The 17602-nt window shown below is 42.3% G+C and overlaps 1 protein-coding gene across 1 annotated transcript; it reads right to left on the reverse strand.

Annotated features, from left to right (window-relative positions):
* Positions 1-8204: 8204 nt before the first annotated feature.
* On the reverse strand, positions 8205-8597 carry LOC137163143 (ribonuclease H-like). The gene has a single exon (XM_067563293.1). The coding sequence runs from the start codon at positions 8595-8597 to the stop codon at positions 8205-8207; it is 393 nt and encodes a 130-aa protein (XP_067419394.1).
* Positions 8598-17602: the final 9005 nt, after the last annotated feature.

Here is a 17602-nt window from a genome sequence, read left to right on the forward strand (position 1 = left end):
GCTTTGGAACAGCGAGCCAAAGAAATGTCTCCTGTGTTCAGGGAAACAAGACTTTATGTATAATCTCGGTCAGTAAATAGGATTGCATCAAAGAAAATACCTGGTTCTATCACAAATTTCTCTTCCTAGTAGAAACCACCAGCAGGACCCAGAACTTTGAATCATTTCAACTTGTCAAACAAAAATAAATAAATCTGAGCTACTTATTTCAAAATAACTGGGCTTGTGGGAACAATTCCTGGGTTGTGCCTAGTTCAGTCAATCAGATTTTTTTGTTTGATCCTCTTCACAATGGTTAAAGAGAAGAGAGCCTCTTTAAGTATGAATGGCCATGTGATCAAAATCCTAGCCCCTACAATCTTGTAAAAGAAATACTCAAATACACAAACAGCAGCAGTTTCACACTGCATAAAAACACCATAGGAAATACCAATTTGTTATGGGTGGGTTCATTTTCATTTTGATTTTTGTGGTATATGCAGAGAGTTGAACCCCTAGGACCAGACCGTTTCCATGGTCAGCTGGGGAGTTCCATGGTGAGTTGAGTTCTCTACTGGCATCTCACTTAGAATTCACTTGGGCTCAGCAATTGAAAGGAGATTCTTAAATTTGCATGTCAAATTATTGTCAATATTTGATTATGTGAGTAGAAAACTTACAGGCTGAAATATTGGACCAGATTCCCCTCTCAGTTACAGCTGTTCAGACTCTGCAGTGCTCTCTGCAGCAGCATGGGGGGATTGGAGCCGGGCCAGCAGGTCCACAGTTATACAGATCCACTGACCAAAACCCTGCAGGAGAGGTGCAGTGCTACTGCTGCAGCTCTACTAGCATAGAATCCATAGTGGCGTTGCAGTCGTGCTAGGTGCTGCATACTTGTGCACTGACTTAAGAGAAGCTTAATCTTAAAGTTAAGGCACAGGGCTGGGAGATCGGAGGTCAGCTCCCAGCTCTGCCACAAACATCCTGTATGACCTTGGGCAAGTCACTTCATTTTTCTGTGCTTCAGTCCCAAATCTGAAAAAATGGAGAGAACGGTATTTTTCCCCACACTTGGTTTGGTCCAATTAGAGTTCAAGATCTTTGGGGCAAGGACTGTCTCTACCTAAGTGAACGTACAATACCTAGCACAATGGGGTCCTGATCTTGCTACTATCGTCTAGTTAATTCTCATGCTGTCTGACCAGCGTGGAAGCCTCCAGACGCATTACGTGCCTCCATGATGTTCTGTCCTGAACTGAATCAGGCGTGTTATGGAGCAGGATGCCTGTGAGGGACAATTGTCTGTTGATGCCTTGCAACAATCACATTTCAGCTCTTCCATGGGGTCTTTTCCATCCTGCTTTCATTGGATTGAAGTCAAAGATGATTCTCGCCAAGAAGTTTGTAGATATTGAGAGCAAATGACCATCGCACCTTAGAGAGCATTGGGTGAACCTTTGAGAGATAGGGACCTGTTTAGTTAGAAGCCAGACCTCTTTATTCAACTTGAAATCAAATGATTTGATGTTTTCGATCTCTCAGAGATACTTCATCTGAATGGACTACTATAGAACTATATTATAGTGCAAATAATAACTTATTAGTAAACAAATAATAGAGCTAAAGGCTGTTTTCATTGCCCTGAGGAAAGGAGACAAAATACCAGCACTGATATCATTTTCTCATGTTAAAACTAATAGGAAAAGTGTATAAAAGATGCAGACAGCCTGAGAATATATACGCATCTTTTCAAAGAGCTCCCACGGTCTTCATTAAGAGCTGCAGACACACTATTACCATCATTGACCGAGTACTAAAAGACTCAAATGACATGTTTAAATATTTACAGACTCCAGGGTGGGCAGATGAACTAATAGGGTCTTTCTTGTCTCTAATTTCTGTGATTCAGTTGTTTGATAGTTTTATTATTTTGTTTGAAGTAGGTTTGACTTCCCCCTTTTCCCACCAGCCTTCAGAGGACGAGACAGTGACCCTCTCTCCAGAGCTAGCACACACATTGCATTGGCCAGTGGGGTTCACTAGAGAGAAACAAGGAGTTCCCACCCAACATGGGGTTAAAAACACCACAGTTCCAAGCCAAGAGGAGCTCAGGACTCAGTCCTAACGTGGGAGCTGGTTCCACTACACCTGGGACAACCCACAGTCTTTATCCTGAAAGAGATCTAGTCCATCTTCAAAATGTAGTGACAGTCAATGAGAATTGTGCATATAATTCTCCAGTGACTCAATGGGAAAATTAGACCCCGTACTCGCTACATAAAAGAAAACAGCGAATTAATTAATTTCTTTAATCAAGAAAAGAAATAGTAATGGAAATTTTCTGCACAGGTATGTTTTCCAAATGATGGAGTGACTCAGCCAGCTAAGTAATTGGCCTGTTATGTGACTGCACTTAAGGATGCAGTTGGGGTTTGTAATTTTTTTTTTAAGCCTTGCTGGTAATGACTACATTGAAATAGAAGAATTAGCACAAGGTTGTCAGACCTGTGGTTATAAAAGGCCCTGCTGTCTGTTGTAAAACAAATGAGGATTCAGTGCCAGAGGAATAATTGGCTGCTGTAGTATCAAACTAGAGTTTCATAAATAAATATCTTTAATAAGGGGATCGATCTGTGGAACAAACTTCCCAAGGAAATTAGACTGATCTGTGTGTGACCACGTTTAGGTAACTGTGCGAGGAGACCTTCCCTCTTTGATATAGCTTTTCTGTGAGAACCAGAATGACATTAAAACTCTCCCATTCTCTCTTCCCCACACCACACAGAGCCAAATAAACAAAGCTTACCCCAGCTGAAACTTCCTACAACTCAGACATGGAGAAGAGCTGGAGTCTTCATGAAGTCCACATTATGGCAGTCTAATCAGTGTGGGAGATGCTATGATGATGGGTAGCAATACAAAACCTTAAGATAGATAGAATGAATAGAAATACATCTTCAGGTAATGGACCATAATGTTAAACTGAACAGCTTAATGTGGACAACACATGTTCGCTGGAGGGGAACAATGAAAACAGAACGACAAGAAACAGTCAAAGGTCAGAAAGGCACTAGGCAGGAGTTGTGTGAAGAAGATTGAACAGAAATTCTAAGTAATATTTATAGATTTTATTTTCTTGGATTAATCTTGCATAATTTTATTATGCTGTGTTGCACGTATGCAACATCATGTGCAAACTGGGCCATACAACTTCAGAGCCACCAAACATTGCTCTAGCAGTAATGTAGAACTCTGTGATTGTAGAGAACTTTTGTAACAATCAGAGAGATTATATGAACAATTAATACATTTAAGGTTACTTTTAATATTAAATGATGTTTGTTAGGACTCATTATACTGTTATTACCAAAATATTTAAAGCTGCTTTATTGTTGTTAATTACACTGAAAAGAAAATTATTCCTATTGGAATAGCCTACTACAATACAGACCTGGGATAACTCTAACTAGAAAAGGAAATGGTTTCAGATTATAGGATTCCACTACATTTGAAGAGAAATGGGGTGCATCACAATTGATTTTTTTTTAAAACATCAGTATTGAACTGTACATACCGCATAAACACGGACCCTTAAACAGTCTTTACTATACCACGATCACAAAAACATAAATAACGCACAGACATCCCCAATTAGTTTTTCTCTATGAAAACTCTAACGTTGGTGAGTGAGAGAGATAAATGTTTTACTATTGTATTTTCTGTTGGCCAAGCTCACAGCGACACTGGACAGCCACTATAAAACAAAGTATTATTTATTTAACCACAGAAACAAAAACAGAGAAGTCAAAGAACAAAGCCTGTACATGTATTTGTGGTATGGTGTGTTGGCCACCGGTGTTTATCAGTGTAGGCTGCGTGCGTGTCCCTGTGCAGATGCTGTCCCAGCTCTGATTAGGAAACCGAGACGGCTCTCACGATCGAATAAATCGACACGACCACGGATTAGCGGAGCAACAAAGGCATCCAGGCTTACTGCATGCAGCACAATGAAAAGTGACCTACAGAGTATCTCTGGGTCAGTTTCGTATAGGCAGCGTTACAATGGCCACAGCCCAACGGCAGGACTTTCCATTATCCCCTAGACTGGACGACGTTGTTCCCACTGACATCCTCTTTTATACATTGTTACATACAATTTCATTCTGCCCCCCTTCAACGTAGGTAGTTGCCACCCTCTTGACGTAGTCTAATACCACCTTTTTCCATTAATTGGCTGATTTGGCCAAAACAACTCCATTTATCACCTTTTAGTCATTTCTATTGATCAGTGTCATTTTAGGGAGTTAGTTCTCTTTGGTATCTTGGTGCCTCCTGCACCTGCTACATAATTTGCATTTTAGTAATATTTTGGCAATGTATACGCTTGCAGTATCAGCACTTTCCTGTGCCAATTTCAGTTAACTTGTTTTTTTTCCCTTTATACTCCTGTTCACTCCGCTTTTTCCACTTAGGCCGTAGCCTGTTTTACAGGCCTTATGACTACATTACTTAGGTCTTATACTTACTACATTTCCCGGCTTTTTATCTTTTTATGGGGAGGATGTTTACCCATCATCCTGGAAAAGCATAATGCATGGACTTAAAGGTAACCCAGTGAGCTAAACACTGTTGTGTGTCACCTCTTTTGCTGCTATCCATGCGTTCATGCCCCATCTGTCCTTTAGTCTGCACATTCCCTTGTACGACTAATGGGCAGATTTTATTCCCAATTGTTTTTGGTCCCTTATGGTGGGCCTGGGAATGTTAGGTCCGAGACCATTTTTATTTAGTGGGGTTCAGTAGTTCACGCTGTTGTTATAGCGCTGATACTTTGTGTTATAAAATATACCTCTAGTAAATATATTGCCATTCCTGCAATTTTAACTGTAATAGACTTTGCTGAATTATTTCTAGCACGCGATTTTCATAAACCACACAAGGATGCATTATTTTGTTCTATACTATTAATTATTGTAAGTATAGTTGAATTAAGATGTTCAAACCCTTGGCTATAAGATTCATATTATCAATAGTGATTGCATGTTGGTCCAACAGCAGGCTACTGATCCTTCCTCCTGTTTTAACTGCCTTTCCTATTTCACTCACAATACTATTTATTTTTAAATTAAGATTTTCAATATCTGCTGAATTCCATATGGACAAGACCTGAGCCTCCCAGTATAGTTTCTGCAATTCCTCTCTTTTCTCTCCTTTGCTGTTCCCATAAGGGATTTTGTGACCCTTTCCAAAATTGTATTTGCATTTCCAATTCTAAATTAAACCAATCTTTATACTGTGGAGTGCATTGTTTTGGCATGGTAATACCAGTAACATTTAACTTCAGGGGTACGTATATCCCACCAACATTTTCTACCATATATTCTATAGTAGGATGCAAAAATATTCCTGATGTAGGCCAAGGCTGTAAATCTGGGCACTCCTTTGTGTGAGATGTTGTTGGCAGAGGGGTTGTAATTGATGGAGGGGCTGCAGTGGTGATTGGGCATGTTTCCTCAGATACCTGTACATGATATATCATTTTCGAATATCCGGAGAGAGGGTCCACGTTCCAGTATAGGTACCCTTATCTTTTAACTGAACATTCTTTATATAAATAGAGGCACTCCATCTATCCTCAAGATTGATAAAGGTAACTCTATTTAACCACCCTTCATATGTTTGGGCCACTCCTTTGATGTAACTAATTACTCTTTCCCTCCTTTAAACCAATCAATCCAAACTTCTATTTTTTTCTTTAGGGTATGGGTGAATGTTATTTCTGTTATTAGAATGTTATTAGAATGTATATTCTAATGCTGTTATATGGTGTTCCATTACTTGTTGAGTATTGGACAGAATTTGTGGTCGGTCCAGTACCTGTTCTTGGTCCCTGATTATCCTGGTCTTATTCTCCACTGATATTACATTCTTGTTACTGGAACTGATGCTAGAAGGAACAATGAAAACAATAACTTGGTCACAATTAATAACCTCATCCACTTTCCAACAACAAGCATATTCCCGCTCTGTGTCTTTGGTCAATGTTAATGTCTTTTCAATTTTTTGTCAATTCATCCCCACTTTCTCCCCACGGACGTGTTCAGTCTGGCTTATTCCTGTAACAGTCCATCCCCATGCCATCTTTATAAGAAATGGTGAAACCCTGACGGTATGTCCTGTTTGTTGTCTTCCTTCTGTTTGGCATACCAATTTTACAACAGTCCCATCGGAATGACTTTGACTTCTTGCATTCAGAGTCTCAAGGGGATCACTGGAAATTTCGGTCCACAAACTTCTTACCATGATATGAGTTTGGTTTAAGTTTTTGGTATCAGATAGCCCGATCACTCCTTGGATCAGAACCGCCACAAGCAGCAATCTCCATATCCAAATCAGGTTTCGGTTCATAATCTATAAAAACAAAACACAACACTCACTTCTCCCTTTTTAAGCTTCGGATTCCTAAAGGCAGTGCTTCCAGCAATTCACCCTTTCACTCCTGTCTGGGTCTTTTTCCACCCATCATTTCTTCCTGTTTATAATCTCTGTCCAATATTTCCAAAATCGTGGCCTCAATTAAGGGTCCGGTAATTTGGAATCGCGCAAGCGGGGGAACACCGGGTTTCAAATTATTCCAGCCAGTTTTTGGCCCAATAACCCAGACTGGTTCCGTCCCTCCTTGCTCCAATTTCCATACTGATGTATGTTTATCATTCCACCAAATGATAATTTTATTGCCTAATCCCCAGTCAAATTGTCCCCTTCCACCCAACCGTCTGACTGCATAAGGCTTGCAGATTTCAAACCTTTGTAGCTGTGCCCAATGGATGAGGGTCAGGGGTGCAGATGTAGTACGGAGATCTAGAACCAACAAACCTCCATCCTTTAATTGGAATGTGACCAGCAAGGATATTTCCTTTAGTATATTTTTTATCATTTCCCTACGCTGCATTTCTGTAAGAAAAATTATAACCCCATATCTTTTATTTTGTATACTTTTTCAGCTGCATTGCATGTTTCCACTGAGGTTGTTTTTCTATTTCTACCAGATATATGGAGGGTGCCAATTTATCTATAATTAGCCAGGGGCCATGCCATTTCTTTTTGGGAAATTTTTTCTTTGGCTGTGGTTCAATTTTTACCATTACTACTTGCCCTATTTTGCCACTGTGTATGATCACTAGCCTCATCAAAGGCTCGATCCATTTTCTGTTGCTCCAGAGCTCGCGGTGCTGCGGCAGCTCCTTGAACAGTTCCCAGCCAATACTTAAAGCTATTCATCCAGGTAGTTTTTGCTAATTCTTGTAATGTGTGCCACTCTGGCGGGCACATTAGATTTTCCCAACCTGGCATTGATCTCCCAAACAAAATTTCAAAGGGGCTGAATTTTATCATACGATTTGGGTGACTTCGGATTCTCATAAGTACCCATGGGAGTATTACAACCCAATTTGTTCCCAATTCATTACACACCTTACACAGTTCAACCTTTAGAGATTTATTCATTCCCTCCACTTGTCCCCCAGCTTGAGGGTGGTAGGGGATGTGTAATGGTAATAGAATTCCTGCCCAAGTTCCCATTTCTCGGTACATCTTTCCAATAAAGGCGGGTCCGTTATCTGAATCAATGCTAAGCGGGAGACCCCATCTAGGGAATATTTCAGTCACAAGCGTTCTCGCAGAAGTGCGACTGTCTTCTTTTTTGGTGGGGAAAGCCTCCACCCATTTATTAAAACTATCCACAATTACAAACAGAAATCGATTGTTTTTGGATGTAGTGGGTAATGGTTCTACAAAATCTACCTGTGATCATTGGAAGGGTCCCTTTAAACTCTGATGCATTAATTCACTCCTCCTCTTCCTTCAAGCAGGGTCCTGTCTGGCACAAGTGAGGCATTGGTGGATATGAATATCTAAATTCTTTCTCATTCCCAGCCACCAACCTATCTTTTTAAGTCTTTCCAGTGCTTCTTCCAATTTTGGGTGCCCCTCCTCCCCCACAGCAGAGCCATGTATCCACCTTAACAGAAAATGTTTAAACTGGTGAGGTATTGCTAACACCCATTCATCATCAGATTTGGGTACGATCAAGCCCTTTTCTTTTTTAAGAGAAACTCCTTGCCAAGAGGAAGGGCATTCCACAATCCACTGCTGGATTAATTTATCCTTTCCCTGTATCTCCTGTAACATTTGTAATTTTTCAGTTTGAACTTGTTCTTGTTTCATCTGTGCAGAATTTCCCAAAGTATGCCAGTTATTGCTGCCTCTTTAGCCAATTTATCGGCTTCTTCATTTTCCCACTGCAATGATCCTTTTCCCTTATGTGATTTTATTATAACAATTCTCATGTTTTCAAATTTTGTTGCCAACTCCTCCATTTGTTGCCAGAGGACTTTGTGTTTGATTTCAGATCCATCTGTGCCCACAATATGCATGGTAGCCCACCATAGCAAATAAACGGTAGTGCCTTTATACACATAATCCGAATCAGTATCAATCACTATTTCAGATTGTTTGTTTTTCACTCTTTTTGATACTTCAACAACTGTTGATTCTTCTGTCGTTTGAGTTCCTCCCTTTGTCAATTTATATTGGAAGGAGTCCACAGCTTGCATGCTCCCTGTCAAACAAACTCTGGCAAAGCCTGTGACCGGTGTACCTTCTTCCATAATATGAGCTTCCATCTACAAACCAAATTGTTTTTCCCAGCACTTGGTCTATCAGGGTTGCTTTAAAAATGGGGTGAGCTTTAGAGTTTGTTTGGGGTTCACAGATATGTTCACAGATATGGTTAGACCCCAAACAGATATTTCAGGCTCTTTCAGGACAATTAATTGAACATTCTCGGTCATGAGAGCAAAACCCCATTGAATAGCTTTGTCCACCCTTACATTGCCTTTAGACAAATTCTCCTGACTCAATAGTTTTTCTAGGGCATGGTGGCTTTTAACAATCACCTTACTTGCCTCTACAATGGCCTGTGCTTTTTGCAGGGTCCAATATGCTGCAAGAGCCGTTTGTTTGCAAGCTCCCAGCTTACTTTCCGGAGCTGTCAAGGCTCGGCTGTAATACGCCACCGGTCTCTCCCCCACTCCAGAATCCCGTGTGATCATTCTCACAATACAGAAATTTTTAACACTAGGAAACAGCATAAAGGGAAATTCGTTATCAGGGGTGGCTAAGGTAGGAGCCTCCATTAATGAGTTTTTTAAACTTTCCCAAGCATTTGTTGCTTCCTCGGTTAAGGTCCATTGAGGTCTTCTAAGTACCTCATATAAAGGTCCTGCTTTTTCTGCATATCCTACCATAAACTCTCTGCAGAAATTAGTAAGTCCCAAAAAAGATTGCAAAAATTTAGTGTCCGTTGGCATAGGTAGGCTAGTAATACATTTAACCCTTTCAGCGTCTACTGATCTTCCTCCCGCACTAAGCCTAATTCCCAGGTATTGCACCTGTTTCTGTTTGATCTGGGATTTAGAGGGGTTACGTTTCAAGCCGTAGGTTTGGCAGCAGAGCAGCACTTGTTTGACCAACTTCTCATGTTCCTCCTCAGTTTCACTTACAATCAAAATATCATCCACATATTGCACTATCTTCCCTGTTTGCAATAATCCTTCCTTTTCTAGCATTTCTCGCACTGCAGTGTGAAATATCGTAGATGAATCGCAATATCCCATATGTAATACACTCCAGCAATATTGTGTCCCTTGGAACACAAAAGCTGTTCTATACTGAGATTCTGAACTCAATGGCAAGCTCCAAAAGCCGTTTTCAATAACAAATACAGAAAACCATTTCATTTCCGGAGACACCACCTCCAGTAACTCTGGATACGCAGCTACCACAGGGACTCCTCATTTCACCATTTTATTTAACCCTCTGTAGTCAATGGTCAGTCTCCAGGTTCCATCTGGCTTTTTTACTGGCCAAATTGGTGCCGCATTAGGCACTGCACACCTTCGGATTAACTGTCATTTTTCCAATTCCTCTATTACTTGCCTAAGTGAGTCTTTAGCTTCCTGTGGTGTCGGGTATTGCTTAATGTAAGGGGGAATTTCTCCCTCCAATTTGACTTCCATTTCTATTTTTCCAGCATATAAGGAATCTTAAGCTTCATACATTTTTCAGTTTCGGCCACCAAGTCTCCCACCCCACAGGTGCCTTGGGTGGATCTTTGGACTTCATTGATTTAACAGTCTGCGTGACTAACCCCATAGGGAAAAGAGTAATATTTTCTCTCCCTGTGGTTACAGTGTGGATTTGCCAAATGCACATGTTTGGGAAGTCTATAATTATTCCTAATTGCCCAATTGTAGTTGCTCTAATTAAATTTTCATTTCCATCAATTGCACATTTTTCCTGAATAGTGTGTGTCCCAAACTGAAGGAGTAGTTCTTTAACTTTATAATTTTGAGATTTTCCCGATATTCCCTGTATGCATGTTGTCTCTAAGACGGGATAATTTTGGTATGTCTTTTACTATAGTAATCCCTGCCCTCGTATCCAATAAAAAGTCAACAAGCCTGTCCCTGACTCAGATGTCTAAATGGGGGCACCCCCAGACGTCTAAAGTCATGGGTTGCTGAAAAATACATTCCGATTCTTGGGGTGGGCTGGCCTATGCTTTATATTCTATGTCCACTGGCTCATTTAATCCAGAGACGAACGCAACAGGTGTTCCTTGCTTCTTTTCCTTATCTCCTTGTCTGCTTTCATTACTGATTTTACATACTTGCCTGTAGTTTGTCAATTTCATCTTTTAACTCTCTGTTTTCCTGCACTAATTGTCCTGCGGATTTCCATTCTCCTTCTCCTTATTTCTCTATTTTTCTCTGTTCCTCAGCCTGTCCAACCACAGCCTCAACCACAGGGAAAATACCCTGGTCCTTCCATTCTCCAATGCCCTAACTGAGTTCATAGTTCACTTACTGGGGTTCCCTCACATTGTCTAACAGCTGTTTCTATTTTTTCTAACCATTCTGGCATGGGTATGTGTGCACCCTCCTCTTCACACCAGGCTTTCATCCATTCAACTACTCCTGTTGGGCGTGCCTATAAGATGATCGCTTTTAAACTTGGCTGATCTATTGCATCCTCAGTTAACGCAAAATATGCCTGAATTCTTTCAGCTAACTGTGCAGAGGCTTCTCCTGGTATTCTGCCCAATGCTCTCAGCGTTGCAAATTGTGATGGTAACTTAAAGTGTTTTTGTACTACACGTTCAATCATTCACTCAATTCCGTCATCAAATCCAACAATGTGTGCACTCAAAGAGCCTAGCAGAGTTTTGAATAATAGTGGCTCTTCCTTTAACGTTCTTCCCACAGCTTGCACTAGCTAAGAGCATTTACTTAACCACCTCATTAAATGATTGAAGCTGTCTGTTGGCGGGGATCCCACAGCTCCTACTAGAGCAGTTAACTCATTAATTTTCAGTGCCCCTGTGCGAGGTGGCAGCCCGCTTGGTCTAGGTCGACCCTATCTGCTCTCTATGACCCCAGAAGCTATTATATCTTGGGGTCCCATACCTACTCTTCTTGCTTTACCAAAATTTCCTGTTAAATGATGATGCATTACATCTATCGCTCCTTCTAATTCAGCAGTTTGCTGATCCATCTGTCCATACACTTTTTGAAACGGAGTTGGTTCCAGACTTGGACATTCTACTCCACTGTGGCCCTCCCCGTTTTCGCTGGTATAGTCACCTAGCTCTCCAGCTCTAACAGGAATGGTTCTAGGTGTAGGTGTCACCGAAACCTGATTCTCAATATAAGGTGGTGGTTTTGGTGCAGTTGCCCCTATGTACGGTTCTTTGAGTAGCAATTGGTCTGGGTCATTCCATATATCTCCATCCTAATAATCCCAAGTTCCTACTTTTAGTTTTGCTAAGGCCACTTTTTTTCCATGTCTGTCCCCTCATACTCTGCTGCTGTTCTCCAAAATTTATTATGGGGGACGGTACTTCTCTTTTTTGTAAAATTTTCTACAGCTGTTTCTAGGTGTTGATTTTCCTGTTTTAATTGCTCGAGCATATCATGTGTCTGAACAGCTTGTTGCCCTGCCAGCAGAGCCTGAGTTTTCCAGTATTCAGCCATTTGAGTTATCTGATTTAACTCTTTCATTGTATTTGTTGCTAGCTCTGATACTTTAATAGCATGCTGCCTTAACCATTTCAGCGCCATAGCCATGATTTGGAGTACTCTACACTTCTTACTCATTTTTTTTTTTAGGGCAACGCTCTCAGCCATTGACCTACATATTCCTGTCCATGTTTCCCCACTCTGTTTCTTAAACTCCTATGGACCACCTTTACTTGCTACCCAGTGCATCCAATATTCACCAAACACTGTAGGTATCTGAAGGGAGGGTAAAAGGGATTACCTAGCTCGTGGTTTTCTGTCATGTTAGATCGCAATTCCTTCCAGAGGACAGCTCGTTTACTTACCAGATCAGTGGCTGGGGTCACCAGTGTGGTACAGCGTGTTGGCCACCGGTGTTTATCAGTGTAGGCTGCATGCGAGTGTCCCTGTGCAGATGCTGTTCCAGCTCTGATTAGGAAACCGAGACGGCTCTCACAATCGAATAAATCAACATGACCACGGATTAGCAGAGCAACGAAGGCATCCAGGCTTACTGCATGCAGCACAGTGAAAAGTGACCTACAGAGTATCTCTGGGTCAGTTTCGTATAGGCAGCGTTACAATGGCCACAGCCCAACGGCAGGACTTTCCATTATCCCCTAGACCGAACAACGTTGTTCCCACTGACATCCTCTTTTATACATTGTTACATACAATTTCATTATGCCCCCTTCAAAGTAGGTAGTTGCCATCCTCTTGACGTAGTCTAATACCACCTTTTTCCATTAATTGGCTGATTTGGCCAAAACAACTCCATTTATCACCTTTTAGTCATTTCTATTCATCAAAGTGTCATTTTAGGGAGTTAGTTCTCTTTGGTATCTTGGTGCCTCCTGCACCTGCTACATAATTTGCATTTTAGTAATATTTTGGAAATGTATACGTTTGCAGTATCAGCACTTTCCTGTGCCAATTTCAGTTAACTTGTTTTTTTTTTCCCCTTTATACTCCTGTTCACTCCGCTTTTTCCACTTAGGCCGTAGCCTGTTTTACAGGCCTTATGACTACATTACTTAGGTCTTATACTTACTACAGTATTGTCTTACCTAAAAGCCATCTAACTTACCTGACACCCCAACATCTGAGTGTGGAGGGACACTGTCTTCCCAGCAGTCCCAACTTCCTCTCTCCCTCTCAGATTCAGGACTGAGGTTTTTATCCCCTTTCAGGTCCTTTGTTTCATATTTCCCACTTTGATTTCATGTGTTCATCCCCTCCACCCACTTGCGCATACCAACCTGTTAGATCATAGTGTGGTGAGAGTAAACTTTCAAAGGAGTTAACACCTGTATTATTTGTTAATATTGGTGATTTGTGTTATCCATTGCATTGTGTGCCTTCCTGAAGATGTATAAAGCCATCCCAGACCATGGGTATGTCTACTTTGCAATCTGGAAGTGTGATTGCAGCACATGTAGACATACTTGAACTGGCTTCAATCTAGCTAGACAGAAGCTAGCTTCAATAACAACAGCAGTAAAGACGCACCAGCAATAGTGGAGACACCTTAGTCCCGCCCAACCGGGACCCTGGGAACATATCAAGCAGCCAGCCCATGCCACCATAGCTTCACTCTTATTGTTATTGGACCTTTTGATCTAGCTCAACTGTCTCTATAGTTGCTCTAATGTAGACATACCCGGAGTTAACTGCGTGCACTTATGTCGCAGATGGCATGATAGTGTTCAGTTAAACATAGGTCCCCATAATATTCATTAAAAAATACAGATTTCCCATATTCTTCACACCCAAAAGGCACTGAAAGTTTTTAACTTAGGAAAGAAACTAGTATCCAAATCATAAGTGATCTATTCAAGAGAAATGAGATTATGACTTTCCAAGAAGTTTAAAATAAATTACAGTGTCTCACATCGTCAGTATTCAGAACATTAGGCAGTATGCTACATGCCTACCCTAAATAGGACTCCCACCAATTTAGAAATAAGGAAAAGTGGAAGTCTGGGGAATAGAGCCCCTTCTCTATTATATAGAAAGACCTAGTTCTACCAAAGAGTAATGTATTTTAATGAGAAATGGCACAGGAACACAGGAAAGACATTATTTATTATTTGTGTTACAGTAAGACTTGAGACTTCAGGCATGAACTAGACTGAGATCCTTGCACTAGACTCTTCTTCCTGTATGAACTGGAAACAAAAGTGAATTAGTTTGGTTAAAACAGGTATAATAGATTCTAATCAAATTGCTTTCCTTGCATGAATTAAACAGATCTTGTGTATATATGGTGTAATCTATTCATCTCTATCCTTCCCAATATTTCTTCTGCTCTGCACCAAACCATTTGCTCAAGAAATAAAAAGTTAAAAGGGGCTTTACATGACTGAGCAGCAGCAGCATTCTGCCCCAGCATAAGTTCTCCAGCAGAAGGCAGATTTCATCTTTTGCTAACCATGGCTCATTCCGGGATAACAACAAAGCTCAGCCCAAAATATTAAGATTTTGCCAAATCTCAAGCAATTGATAGCAGGGTCTTATAATGGGAAGTGTCCAGCAATCTTAATTCTAGGTTGTGCTACCAGCTCTAGTGATAATATAGCCTGGTATTTACAAGGTGACATGTCTTGCATTTCATTTACTTCAATGTGAAATACATGAGCTGGGGAGAATGGATGGCTCAATAGGCTGGTTGCAGAACAAAGAGCCTTTTATCTCTTGGTCATTACCTTAATCAGAGATTTAGTGACCAAATACCATTACCATCTGATGGCTGTTCCAGCATCAATGTCAAATGACATGCTGTTCTTGGCGCAAAAACTAAGGGACAGGGATCTGTCCCACAACTGGCCCCACTGCTGCCAGAAGTGTCCAGGTGTGACAACATGGGAAATCTGTCTACAATTTATGAATGCTGGTTGATGTTGACAAATTATTATGCAGTTGTTACTATGCAAATTGCTGTATTATGCATGCCTCTCAGTATGCGTATCCATCATGAGCTGTAGGGTTTTGTCACATCTCTGCCAGAGCAGAGACAATAGTGGGTTGTTAGAACTCAGTGATCACCTATTGAGATGGAAACAGCTTGGAACAAAAGGTGGTTCCTCCTGCTCAGATAAAACAGATCTCTCTTACCTGTCCATAGGAGACTGGAGGCTAGAAAAAGGAAAGTTACCAAATATGGAACTAAGCAGCCAAGCAATTGGTAGGGGGATATATAACCAGACTCTCAGAACCACCAGGGAAGCATGGGGCAAGACACATAGTAAGTTTGGGCATGAGGAAAGAAGGGGTTGAACTGGGCAAGGTCAGATGAAGCAAGTTGACCTAGGGAGAGAATGCTCCATGTTTCAGAACAGAAATCATGCACTGGAGCAGGCCAACTCTGGATGGGCCCAAAGGACTGTGACCCCAGCCCAAAGAATGACCTGGAGAGGTGAGGAAACAGGCATGTATAGATCTGTGTATTTCGCATGTGATTAAGTAAAAAGCAATACTGTATTAGACCTCTGTACAAAGTGTCTGTGGCAACATATGCTACACCTATCACATGAATCCTTGAAGAGGTAAACCACAAGGATCACAGCTTTGGTGAGATTCTGGAGGAGGGTATTTAAGCTATAAGGGAGTTTAAGGGGTCAGTTCTGTCTTGGGAAAGGCCAGGTGACTTCAAGGTTGCAGCTCGCAGGATGAGGTGGTAAACAGAGGCTCTGCACCTCAAGTGTGTGCCTATGGATGCAAAGACAGGGACACAGTGTCTGAGCTCTGTTCAGACGCTGGACCCTGAGACACCTGTGGAACCAGCATCTGGGTCTCCTGACAGAGATCTGGTGCGCTGCCAGCAGGAAGAACTCAACTGATCTGTGATACGAGGCTTGAATGGGATGCAGATTAGAGCTGGATGAGTCTTTTTTGGATGAATAGTTTATTCAACAAAAAATGCAGTTTCATTCAACCTGAAACTATTTGTGAATTTGACACAAATAGTTAAGCATTCATAAAATGGCCAGAGGAGGAGGAGGAGGAGGAGAAGGTATGGTGCTGCTACTGTCACCTTTAGACCTGCACTTACCTGACATCTGTGAGACCCAGATTCATGCCCCTGCTCTGGAACAGGCTGATAATAAACTTTTTCAATTCACCAAAAATTCCAGCAAGTTTCAGTTCAACCTGAACCAATTTGTTTTACCCCAGAACTGCCACCAGACTGAAACCTGTTATTCACCCATCTCTAACAGAGAGTACTCTGCACCTTGTAGTGACGGTCCCACCAACTCCAAGCTAAGACATTGCTTGACAGTGTTTGTGGGAAAGCTTGCACCGCTGCCACTCACAAGGCACCTGTTCTGGTGGACTTCAGCCTCCAGACGTTTCAATCTGATGTATTTCACAACCGCCCCTCCCCCCAATAGGCCATTGAGGAAGTGGGACAACAGTTGAACTGTGATACATCCCCAGAAGGGGAACTGAACTGCTAAGAGGACCAGCTGGGGCCAGAACAGACCAGAGAGGGCGGAACCATTGCCTCCATGGAGAAAGCCCTGGGGGTGCGGTCCCAATACCATGGCTGGGACTATTTAAAGACTGCAGACACACCCGATCAGAAGGGGTGCTTGCGAGAGGTGGGTGCCACGCCGGTAAAGGTTGTCACATGCAAAGCTGGTGTCTGAAAACTGAGAAACACGGGCAGTGATGTGTGCGCATGTAGGTCCTGCACATACTGGAATAAGGCCTTGTCTACACTACAAAGATAAGTCGACCCGTGTTAGCATTAATTACTGCGGTGGCTGATGCGACACCTCACCAGGAGCGCTTTCACCCACCTAAGAGGGGCGGTGTGGTGAGCTGAAAGCCCGGTCTCTCAGCTCCGCTGGCAGCTTCTTGACGAGAGCCCAACTGCCCCACAGGCTTTTCTTCCCTGGCACTTCTCCCTTCTCTTTTCCCTGTCAGGAGCTGGCATGAAGCCGCCCAGGGCTTCTCACCCCCTGGGGAGCAGCGTCCAGCTGCCATGGCTTCTTGCTCCCCCTGTTCCCCATAGGATCCCAGCAGCCTTGTCAATTTCAGCTCAGCTGTGAAATTAACAATGCTGCCCCAGCTGCCAGTTCGGAGTGGGTAGAGAAGCCGCCCAAGGCTCTCCCTTTCCCACTCCTGGCTGGGAGTAGGGTCCAGTCGCCCGGGGCTTCTCGCCCCTTTCCCATCCAGCCGCTCAGCTCTCCAGGGGTGTGGGGGGCAGCTGAGCTGTAGCTGCCCAGCTTAGCAGAGCCGTGAAATTGAGAAGAATGACTGCCAACACACGATGTAAGGAATGCAGTGTCTACGCTTATACTGTGTTGCCCTAACTGCTCTGAGCAGGGGGTTGCACTAGATGACCTCCTGAGGTCCCTTCCAACTCTAATATTCTATCATTCTATGATTCTATAACTACACCGACATAAGCCCTACAGCTCATGTGGAGGTGGTTTTATGATGTTGGTATAGCAGGGGAGTTACATCGGTGGGAGGAGCATTTCAGGGTGTACACC

The sequence above is a fragment of the Emydura macquarii genome, unplaced genomic scaffold, assembly GCF_026122565.2.
Source record: "Emydura macquarii macquarii isolate MOO-44397 ecotype Brisbane River unplaced genomic scaffold, CSIRO-AGI_Emac_v2 contig_2473, whole genome shotgun sequence".
In the NCBI taxonomy this organism is placed as follows: Eukaryota; Metazoa; Chordata; order Testudines; family Chelidae; genus Emydura; species Emydura macquarii.

Bases quoted from the DNA above. Each gene is read 5' to 3' on its own strand.
- LOC137163143 (XM_067563293.1), bottom strand. From the start codon at position 8,597: ATGCAAGCTGTGGACTCCTTCCAATATAAATTGACAAAGGGAGGAACT.